Genomic DNA, 12,013 nt, shown 5'->3' on the forward strand with positions numbered 1-12,013 from the left:
TAAAGCAGCGTAGGGAAAATGGAGTGGGAGAAATAGAGTAGAAAAAAGGCATTGCTGGAGTGAAATGGGCTGAGGTGCCTCGAGGGCTTTTTCTACGTCAAGTGCTGTGCTTAAATGACTATGAAAGAGCTCGCCGTCCTCCCAGCCTTCCATGCAGAATTGACTTCTGCTCACACGTGTTCATCAATAGGGCTGATGTACAGTCACAGCGACAAGGTTTGCTACTTAAGGGACCTGTCTGAAAGCAGTGGAGCAGCCTTTATTCTTAGAGTCAAGCCGCAGTGTTCTTGACAAGCACAGGTTACCTACCGTAATGTGTGAATGCAAAATACTTGTCCTTTTCGTCGGGAATGTAGACAAATAATTTTTAAGTTATGTTGTTTGTTCTATATTTCTATTAAGCTGCTTGGTAAAAGTGAACTTTTTAACTTTAAATAACTATTCGCATTTGCTGAATGGCGGACAGATACTGCAAGAGCCTCACATGAAAACACTTTTAACAAATTCATGTTGGATATGAAAAGGTCCTCAAGCCCCTCTTTATTTCCTGACACAGCTCTGATGTCTGTGGAAGAGTAACAGAAGGCTTTGAATATTCAGTAAACACTGGTCTAGGAACCATTTAAGTGAGAATTAAAAATGGCAAGCCACCTGCTCTTTTCATTACAGCAACTGTTGATTCAGACACAGGCTCTGCCAGTGATTTGCCATGTGACACATTCACTCCCACCAAAACCCTGTTGAACACTGATCATCACTCAGCAGCCTACAAGCTAGGAAATTAAATACATAAGAACATGAGTTCACGCTTGCTTTGTCCTCCCCGTCACATGTCCTGCTCTGAACAACAGACACAAGCCATGCCGCAGACAGAGACCTGCTTTCTGGAACAAATGTTGTCTCACACATGCAAACATGCTCATACAGATTGAAACTCTTGCTTTTTTAACTCTCTGTGTTTGTGATAATTACTGCATAACAGAATGAGTTGTGCGGTCATGGCTGCAATGCGCTGTGGAGAGCAGGACAATGTGACATGAGAACAGTGCCAGCTTTGACTAAAGATGCCTTCTGGTCAGCTGGAAGCTTAGCATACTCAACGGCCTCTCAAACTGACTGTCAGTTGTGCTATTAGGTGCTGAAATCATCTTTATATATTGGTATACTGCACCCTAAGCAACATTTAATCAAACGTCTGCATGTTCCTTTGATTATGAACATAAATTACCCTGGATAGGATCTTTCCTCATGAATGAATGTGAAATGATTTTAATAAGTATAAAATGCCTTCACAGGACATAGTGATGAAGGTTTATTTTTCCTTGCTGGGTTGAGAGAGTTATTAGAAGTAGGATTTGTTTTTACTTTTTCCTCTATTTGAGTTAGCAGGACATCAGTTGACATAGTTCAATTAAAATCTGTGGAACGTTACGTCATGGGCTGAGGAATAAATGCTCATTTTGTCTTCTCAAATTCTTTAAAAATATTGACCATGCATCCCAATAATAACAATTGTCTATTTCAAAAGATTTAGAAGCAGATGTGGTGTAATTATAAATAAAATATGTAATTATTCCATGTTCTTATTTTGTTATAACAATTGATCAGCTGATTATGAGAAACATGAAGGGGGTCTCAGCATTTTGTTTACAGTTGGTTTAAGGTATAACGTATTGATGCGGAGATCGCAATCTGCTGATGGACAGGGCCAGGTCATAAAGATTAACATTCTGATAATAGTGGATGGGATGCTGGTGGGTGAAGTAATATGTTGTTTATCAGCAAAATATTAGTCAGATAACTTGAGGCATTCCCCCAGCAGCAGATAGGATACATGCAGGATTTTATGGTTATTAATGTTCTGTGTGCTTCAACACATCCAAAAGGTCACACACAAAGTGCAAGTTCATACAGTGAAATTGCACGAAGTAAAGCAGCATTCTCTGTAATCATTACAGATGAATATAAAAGGCAACATAGCCTACAGAGACCAGTAGAGGTGCTGTGAAATTTCCATGTGGGTGCAGGTCTTCATCTAAGAAAATCATTTGTTTGGGTGGGTTGGATGATTTATGCTTAATGTTAGAGCGATCGGTGCATCACTGGGGGCAGTTGTTGGGTGTGAGAAGACAGAGCAGTCAATAAACTAGGCTTTTCAAACATTGTATATCACCACAACCACAGGAGGTTCTTGACAACAACATACAACCAAACGAGCATTAAAATGTAAGGTTAATAGGTCCAATAGTGTGTGAGATTAGCTGCAGACAGACACACACACACACACACACACACACACACACACACGCTCCCCTCAGACTATGCATCATTTATAAAGATGTGATTAATTTCTAGTTATCAATATTGTATAGACATCCACAGTCATTACATTGTTGTGTGCAGGCCTCATGTGAGTTGCCGGACTCAGAAAGAAGATTTCGATTTGTGTGAATGTAAATTTTGATTTGAGCGAGGCCCAGCATGTGATACTGAAACCAGCAATAATTGTTCCAAGGGTTTGCTGGCTAACAGCAGTTGCAATTACAGTGACAACAGGCTGCCTTAATAAATCAGGGAGTCTTGTGCCGAAGTGTATTCTCACTGCTTATTAGAGACAGATGAAATGAAGAAGAACATTATGCATTACCTGGAGTGCTGCATTCTGAAATACCTCCCACTTCGTTTGCTGTGTCACACACACACACACAGCATACACACCTACTTATTTCTTTTCACTCTCATCCTCTCCAGACATAGCACCGATTGATTAGATATTGAAAATGGTCTGTCAGCTGGTTTTGGAGTGGTACTCATCTGATAATGAATGCAACACTTCGGTTGGGAAATAATTATATTAGAGACACAACTTGGTTCTGCTGTCTTGCTCTCTCAGTGTTAGCCCTGTTGGGAGACAAAGTCATGCGGTAACACAGCCCACCGCTCCAGCTGGACTCGTCGATGCCCACATTAAAGATTTCCAATGGCCATGCCCACTTAATCTAACTCAAAATTTGCTCTGCCGCCAGCTACGATGATCCACTCAGAGACAGTTTCAGAAAAAGTGCAACGGTGGAGAAACGACAGTGACAGACACATGCAAAGTCACCTGATCTGCAACAGCACGGGCCAATTTGTCCATCCTGGAACCAGCCTCTGCAATCTTCTTAGCTGCATTGATCACATCTGAGGAGTTCTTCAGGGGGCCTTTGCCTCTGGGAAAATCCAAGGAGTGAGAAAGAAGGAGAAACACAATGTGGGTGGAGTTGCAGAGGCAGAGGGCATGCAGTTTCCCGTTGAAGTCTGAGCCCACCCCTGTGTCACACAGGCTTGTGCAGCAGCTAATTTGCTGTGGCTGGCAAGAGGAATATCACAGGAATATTTCTATCAAACAATAATATCAGATTTTTCCTTATAATGTAAACAAATAGAGTATAACATTGGTCCTAATGATGCATCATAGAAGTGAAACAATAAAGGTTTTTGGCCCTAATGATGCATCATAGAACTGAAACAATAGAGATTTTTTTGAGAGCAAAACAGCAGGAAATAAAACAGGAAAGGGAAATAATGGTAATGATCTGAGCATGTGATCTGTGCTGTTTCCTTGATTTGCCAACATTCTAAAAGTTAATGTGCGATGTCTCATTTTTTAGTCAGTGATAAGTTGAAATTTTCACTCAGTTTGTTCTGAGTTACTGGGGTCAATGCCAAGTAATAATGGCGCAGTCACCACACCACAGCCATAATCGCTCATGACTAAACACTCATGGGTCTGATTTTTATTTATTTTTGGTTTGTATCAAGCCCTAAAATTGTGGAGTGTATCAAAACCCATACACGAGACAGACTGCCATCAGTTAGGCCCTTTCCCTGATATGTTGATCCCAGATGGGGGAGATTGAGAGGAAGCTGCTGGCTTTTAATAAACATAAGCAACAAGACTCTTAATGCAAACAGATTATCTATTACATTGTATCTCTGAATCGTAGCATGGCTATGCAGTCTGATCAAAACAAATGTCATCTTGGTCAATTTGACGTGAGTTACCGAGTAAATATTGTTTCTCAGAAATCCCACTTATGCCTTTTTTTTACCTGCTGCTGTATTGTTCTTTCTAAAAAGAATAATAGATAATAAATTGCTTGATTTGATGACGCACAGTGAATTATTACCTCTTGGATTTGGTTATATAGGCTACTGTATTTTTCTGTTTTGATCTATTCTCACACTTTCATCAATCTGTTTTCACACACTGGGCAGTTGTGCAGTGAAAAAAACCCTGATACCAACTTGATGCTAACAGCACAGCAGTTAATGGCAGAAAGACAAAGTTAGCGACGAGCTGGTGAACATTTGGCAGCTAAGAAGCCACTCGTGTCCCTCTGGAGTTTGTACCTGCTACATGTGTAAATAAGTTAACTGTCTGCTTACAAATTAGCTGTGTGAAATTGAAAGTGTGACAATACATCAGCGTCCTGTTAACAGCTTATTTCTGCTTTCAATTGGCCAAAAAAAAAAAAAAAAACAACCAAAACAAAATCACATTTTTTTGCTTTTGTACCTGGTGAAGTCTGTCATCTCCATCATGATCATACACATTTGCTTGGCCAGCACGATGATGTCATTGCCGTTGTCATCCCATTTGGCCACCTCTGCATCCAGCTTGCACTTCTCCTGTCTGAAGCTCTCGACCTGCTCAGCAATCTTGGCCTTTTCCTCCTGAGGAAGCTGTGCCATGATGGCCTGCAGGCAACAGGAGACGTGCGGTGGAAAACAAAAGCATTAGAAAAATTGCAGGGGGGGGTGGTTGCTAGGGAGTAAATTTGAGTAGAATTAATTGGGAAGATGCCTCAGAATGAGGGAAATGCCAGAGGAGAGGAATTTAGGTAAGGAAGTAGATAAGGTTTGGGAGTAGAGAATGATAGGGAAATGAGGAAAGGGGCGAATAAGAACAGGGATTAGTTTTGGAGGAAGAGAATAAAGGAAAGAATATAAAGGGGAGAGCGGTAGCACCATTTTCGTCTCCCTTTTAATCCGCCCTACAAAACTTGAGCATTAAGTTTGGAGTCTGACTACCCCTTCCCCTGCTTCAAAATAAAGTTCTAAACTTTACGTTTAATGACTGAACCTTTTCAAACCCCTTGACATCTTATATCCATAAAGAGCAAATCCATTTTTGCTTTCATTTTTTTTTCCCACCGCGGCCTTTGGGGGCAGGTCCAAAATGGCATAAATCTTGTGGCAAGGTCACAGGCGCAGTAAGTACCCGGTATTATTTGGGAGATAAATGTATAATTACCTCGCTTCTTAGACCAGAGAATGAATAATGCATTTGTTCAACATTATGTCAAGGAGGTGAGATGGAAGGAAGAGTAACCTGGTTTCCATTAGGTCGATTCGATTGACTCTAGAGGCAGTGGGAGCCAACGCGTACAGTGAAAAAGAAAAGTCACCATTGTTTTTTAACCTCATCTATTATTGACTGTCCTCCAAGAATTACTATTCCTTTAATGAAATAATCGCCCTTGTCATTTTCCCTCTTCCTTAGGCCCTCTCTCACAGCCAAGCTGGTGTGTGGGGAGGTGTGCGGGGTGAGCTCAGTGAGAAAGTGCGTCACTTTGCTCACGTCCCCTGGTAGACGTGTCGGGAGGAAAATGAAAACAAAAAATATAGATGACTTGTCCTCCTGAAATTCTTTGAGAGGAAATAAGCAGGGACAGGAGGGGGGCCTCAGTGAAAGAGCGAAAATTGAAATTACAGACAGAAATCGAGAAGCATGGAGGCACAACTTTTTCTCATCAGAGGCCAACAGATGTGTCCATGAGCTTTGGCCTACTGATCACTGTGTGAGAAGAGCTTTGATGGCGGTTAGCTCGGGAAAAAAAAAAAAAAAAGAGAGAAAAAACCCGAACGGCATAAACAAACAAGCAAAACCAGCCCCCTCAAGCCCAGTGTAGATTTCCTCTGCTGCTGGTGCCAAGACACACAAACAACAGCGGGGCAGCAAATCCCATTAAACAGCGTGTGTGGTGAAAACACTGCTCACATTTAAAACAAATACCAACTTAATATGTATTTAGACTGCACAATGAGGAATAAGCCATTTAAAACACAGTGACTGATTCCAGCAGGGCAAATAGGGGCTCACTTTGCAGGTATGCTTGCACGTGTCACTATGAATTATGGGTCGCACACAGCAGGCGGTGGCTCTTGGGCCCCTGCACCAACATTTATTTAATCTGCCCATCCACAAGTCACATATACCTCCATGGGTACATGTACAGATGCTTAAAGACTTAATGGCTTTTACTGCGAAATGTGAACCAGTATTCTTCTTTTTAAAATCTTTAACAAATAAAGTACAGTCACCAGAATTTGCTTACGGTAAATTATTCTAATAACATGTATCCATCGCACTTGTTTGATTGTGGGAATAAAAGGGGCTCTATGTAACAATTTGTAGAAATGTATGTGTGGTAATCTCTTTTTATTGGCCATTTGTGAGCAGATTGTGACACGACAGAAAAATGAGACCTTCCCCGTCTCTCTCGGTTTCTTATACAAGCCTGTGGATGCTTTGTTGAAGATTTTAATGTTACCGGACCTTTAAGCTGTCAGTGCTCTGCTCACTCTCTTGCTGCCATGCCTGCCACCGCACCACTCTCAAAAGCTATGTTGCTACAGCTACTGCCAGCATTTCGAAAGGCCTGACTCCTACTGGTATTATCATGTGTCTTGTGTGGTCTGATTACAAGCGGATGATGTGAATGCATTCAAGACATGTTTTGGACACATTGAGATCTGATCACTCAGACTACATTTGGATGTGGCTCCATATGGCCACATTCTTTTTGCAGTATGTATGCAATTGTGTCCTGGGCCATGCTGAAGGACCGCATACTCAACTGGTGTCCTCTGCGCAGGCATGCATCAAACATATAGTCTAATTTCCATTTGGTTCATTGTAATACACATTGCTTGTTTTAGCTCTCTTACCTGCCAGTGCTAGCAGCAGATGTTTGCAATCTCAAATGATTTAACATACCAACTGCATTATATATCCAGACATCCTTGAAACATTGTGCAATTTTGAGAGTTGTTGAATGAGGAGAAACTTGGAGAAACGTCTATCACAAATTCATAATCACTTGTGCCTCCCGGTAAATTCAGCATTGCATTTTATACATTAACTTGTGTCTTTACTTGCAACATTCTCGGACTTACTTAAAAACATCTTTTTTTAAAGAAATTTTTGCTTTTTGAAATGCGGTCTATGACAAATTCCTGATTATTTGGGGCTTCTTGTACATTTGGCAAATGTCACACATTAAGTTCTTTCCTTGCGTAAAAAAACATGTCGTCCACATTGCCAGTGTGTTGTCTATGTACATGGGTTTGTTTGAATATAGCACCCCATCAAATTGGCCCCTCGTGATACAAGTGGAGAATTCTTGTGGTGTGGAATGAAATGCTCACTTGTGATCAGATCACTAAGGAGTCATGTTAATACCAGGTGTTAACAGTGCCTGAGTATGCAGGGGAAAGTCACAATTGTCCCTCCCCGCTCCCTACTGTGCTGTTTGTCTTTGTAGAGAGTGACAAGGTCGGAGCTTACATGCCTAATGTTAATGCAACACAAATTCTTCATTCAGATAACACTTCTTTCCACATAGTTGGCTGACTGAACTTACTTCCTGTTCATTTGATTTTGTCTTGTATAACACAATGCTAGCTGCGTCTTATTTTTAAGGATGCTTTATTCATGTTTTTCCTTTCAACTATGACCTGTTTTTAGATTCAAGTCAGTTTGAATAATAATTCAAATATTTATAAATATTAACTTGAGGACTAAAAAGGTTTTTCCATTATGACTAAAATTAGTGCTTGCGGTCTCAGTCTGTGCTTCTGGGTAGTCAGTGGCTCCCTCGCTTACATGTTCATGTTTAATGTAGCAAAAAAAAAGGTAATGTGGGCATAGCTGTACTGTAATTGCTTTCTAATCAATAGCGACACAGGTGAGTGCACTGTGCCGTGGGGCAGATCTCTCTGACCTCAGGACTAAAGTGCATTCATTAGCATCATTGTTACTCATATCACATAATCATATACACACTGAGAAGAAATGCAGTTATGGCTTTGCTGAATGCCCTTATAAAGAGTCTGATAGACAATGTGAACTGAAAATCACAGTAACATTAGGTGTGGCTATTTCTCTTCAATCAAAATGTTTTCTCCATTGTCTTCTGCACATAATAGCTCCGCTAAACCAAGACGAACCGTTCCTCCAAACAGCTAAAGGGAGCAAAAAGTCCCTTGAAACTCCACAATTTGGATTGAAAAATTCAGTTTTCTAAAATTAGGGATCAAGGGAGGTTGGGGAGAGAGAGTGAGGGATTTGGTTTGTATTCAAATTCACTCTGAAAGTGGTGTGACAAAAGAGAGAGTGCGTCGGGGAGGAAGAGTGAGCGAGAGAGGGGCTCTGAACACAAAAGAAAGCTGCAGCGCAGGGGTAAACACACGAGCCAATTGGGACGTCAAGGGAGCAGGAAGGCACTTGGTGAGGACCCCCTCTCCCTCCTCCCCTGCTCTCTAGAATTCACTTATCCCCAAATCCCTTCCCCTACTTTACTGATAACAACAAGGAGCGGGCCTTGGGAGCTTAACATAGTGGCAAATCCGGCCGAGGGAGTGCTGTGCCAATACACTGTGCGACTCGGCTACGTCTGCAGGGATTAGAGCGCTTTCCGGGTTTCTTCACCGAGCGCGGCGTCTTGAAATGACTTTAATTTGTTTCATTTGAAATAAACTGCCCAGACACTCAGAGTTCAATTTTATGGATGACCTATCAACAGTGTTATCCAATCACTGTGTTAAGAGATGTTGGGTGTGTGTTTGTGTGTATGTGTGTGTTGGGGTGGGGTGGGGGCTTTGTGTTTGTCTCTCTGTGCATCCTCTGCAGTGTGTTATAGAAGAAGAGTTTGTGTCTGCATGTTCTAATAGAAAGAGACATTACGTACAGGCCCTCCTTCCCTTGTGTGTTTTTCTTGCCTTCTCATTATGCATGTTAGCTCTAATAACTTAGCTTTATGCGTTAAGTATAATAGAAGTGACAAGGGGTGCACCACACAAGCCGAAGCACTGGGCACAAAGGCCCCTGGGACTGCCCTGGACTTGATTTTATTAGTTTCTACACTGAGATCGGGAAAGTGGGAGGGTGATATTACGCCTGTGTCATGTGTGTGATACCCGCTCACAGAAGGGGCTTGGAGGGATCATGACTGTAAACCTCAGTGTGCACTTGTCAGCTCCTATGGAGAAAATGGATTACGCTTTCTCTTGTCTGTTTGAATAGAAACACAGAGCACGAGTGTGCATTTGGCATGACCGTGAGAGGACAGCGCGCTTTATCCTGACACGACAGGCTGAGGCCGACTGGGCAGATCACCAGCGGTTCACTGCAAACACATCTTTTATGGATGTGCTTGCCTTCTGCGTGTGTAAATGTTTAGTCTCTGAGGGCATAACAGTTTCTATGAGTGGAAAAACAGGCAATATCAATTAACCGTGTGTGAGGCTTTGTCAGTATGCCAGATATAAAGTATGTTGTACACGATAATGTGCACTAAACGCACAACGAGGAGTAATCACATTTGATAACACGCTGCGATACGATGTCGTGCATTTATGTGATGCGAGCTTCGAGTACATAACTTGCTAATTAGGAATGCCTGAAGTATCATTACATTCAGCCACGTCAGCCTTTAATCCGCCTTATATTACTGTATTAAAGTAACAAGTTATGACAAAGGGACATGCTGCTACTTCAAACTGTTCCCAAGAAGAGCTGCCCACTCAAAGCACAGTCGAGTGCCAGGAAAACTAGTCAACAGTTTGGTGCTGTGAAGCTCCTTTGTGTGGCAGCGCCCGTGCGCCTAAGCTCAGATGGCCCTACAATGTTACTCTGCGGGAGCCTTAGTGGGAGTACATACAACAAACTCCAAACACTTCACACTCAGGACCCCCACGGTGATCCTGGAGCAGCTACTGCACCTAAAGTCTGGGTCTGTTCTTTTTGTTCATGTTTGCATTCCGGATTTGAGAACGCTTAACTTTTTCTGAGTTGTCTCTTAGTTCTTTGCGTTCTTCATGACCAGATTACTGAAATCAAATCTCTTCATAAATCTCACTTTATCAACAGTACATTTCATGGCTGTCGCACACTGGTGTAGAATTTTGATTATATTTTGTTTAAAACACACAGACACATAAATCCCCAATTCCATAAAAGTTGGGACGATGTGTAAAATGAACCAGGTTTTACAGCAGGGATTTTACGAAGTGAACTTGACTCCATATGCGGCATCATCCTGGTTTGTGAACAACTGACGTTTTTAAAGTAAAACATTACATATACTGTCTTTGGAATCGGTCCCTTTTATATCTAAATAGCACTTGCTACTAGTTCCCAGTCTTTTTTCAAGAGAATATTCCTCCTAAAAAGGACATCAGCCAAATGGCAAAAAAATGACCTATTTCTATATTTAAGGACCTCAAGTATGGATTATGATTCCTGTCAGTCAGGTGCAAAGGTGGACGTAATGCGATGTTGTTCCACATAATGTCGTAGGGAACAGATTGGAATGGATAGATGGGTCAACAAAGCTGTGGCCTGGACACAGGAGACTATTGTTTGTTTCCTACTGACAGCTGATGTTTTCCTTTAAAACGCTCTTTAACCCGAAAAATCTTTGGTGCCAAAAGCACAAGCTTTCCCTGATCTTAAACAAGTAGTCCTTAATCTAAAATAAACTCTGACGGAAGGTACTAACAAAGAATATTCTTCTGCCAAAAAAAAGTGCTCAGTTGTCTTTTTTTCCTTTTGTTGGCAGGAAATGGGAAACAATATATTTTGTCATTTAGTTTGGAGGACTCTTTGGCTGCACTCATAGCCCCTAATATTGAAAACTGATGCAACATGCGAGTACAGGTTGTGAGTTTCATCCAAGAGCTTAAATTTGTCTGCCACTTTTCGGAAAGCTGAAAAAGGATAAGTACCGGCAGGAAAAATAGACAGGAAAAGATTTTTATAACGTTATGTATATATAAAATACACTATTACAAAACCTCACTATTGATTAAATAAGCCCTTGCTCAATTCAACATAATGAGGGGTTTGCAGCTAATTGTGGCTAATGTGACAGACTTTTATTACTGCTGACTGATATTACAGAGTCACTGACACTTCTCCACTTCTGCTTCTGTTACACTTGATTTTTGATTATTCTCTATCCTATTAATGTTTTTGTGCTCACAGTGTCTACTGTTCAACTACAGTCATATGGTCTCAGTTTAATGTACATATTCTGAGCTAGCCAAAAGGATGAAAGGTTGCCTATTAGCAGTGCCTGAGTCGGTTATTTTTTCTAACTAATCTCAAATTCCACCATAATCAGGGCTACAGCCGCACAGCACATACATTTAGCAGCAAAACACTGCTGTTTTGGTTTTATTTATTTCTCCCTGCTTTGTGCATTACACTCCTGCGTGTGCAGACTGTGTAGAGACTCAGGCAGTATAATTTAGGCCTGTGCCACAGGGAGAGGCATTGGGCCAAGTCATACTCCTACCATCCACAATCCATTCAACATGCAACACACCGCTAGAGCCTCTGTTTTGCTGGAGGGGAGCAAGCACTGATACCCTCTTAATGTTCTTTAAGCTGGGCCCAAGTGAAAAATTGCTAATGTGCAACAAAGCTCAGACCCCGGTGATCGCGACTGAAGCCTTGGCACAATGCTATACTGTATTTTGTGTTTTTGTTTGGCATCTGAAGGGAATTTGGTAATTACTTCTTTGTTTGTGATTGCAATTTTACACCTGCCATCCCTGAACAGTGTTTATTTAAAATAATCCTGCTTGTTAGGATAATTGAAATGGACTTTCATTCTATGTAAGTGGAACTAGTTGGGTGAATTGATTGAAGTATGGTCTGGGAACAAGGGTGGGTGTTCAG

The 12,013-nt window shown here is 41.4% G+C and overlaps 1 protein-coding gene across 2 annotated transcripts in view; it reads right to left on the reverse strand.

The window, feature by feature from the left end:
* ctnna2 (catenin (cadherin-associated protein), alpha 2) overlaps positions 1–12,013 on the reverse strand; it is a 383,489-nt gene that overhangs the window by 8,478 nt on the left and 362,998 nt on the right. For both annotated transcript variants that reach the window (XM_030412821.1, XM_030412828.1), the window contains 2 exons: positions 4,562–4,743; positions 3,107–3,212 (listed from right to left, as the gene is read on the reverse strand). In XM_030412821.1, the coding sequence (XP_030268681.1) occupies positions 3,107–3,212; positions 4,562–4,743 (288 nt within the window). The remainder of the gene's footprint in view (positions 1–3,106; positions 3,213–4,561; positions 4,744–12,013) is intronic.

This window comes from Sparus aurata, chromosome 1 (assembly GCF_900880675.1).
Source record: "Sparus aurata chromosome 1, fSpaAur1.1, whole genome shotgun sequence".
Lineage (NCBI taxonomy): Eukaryota > Metazoa > Chordata > Actinopteri > Spariformes > Sparidae > Sparus > Sparus aurata.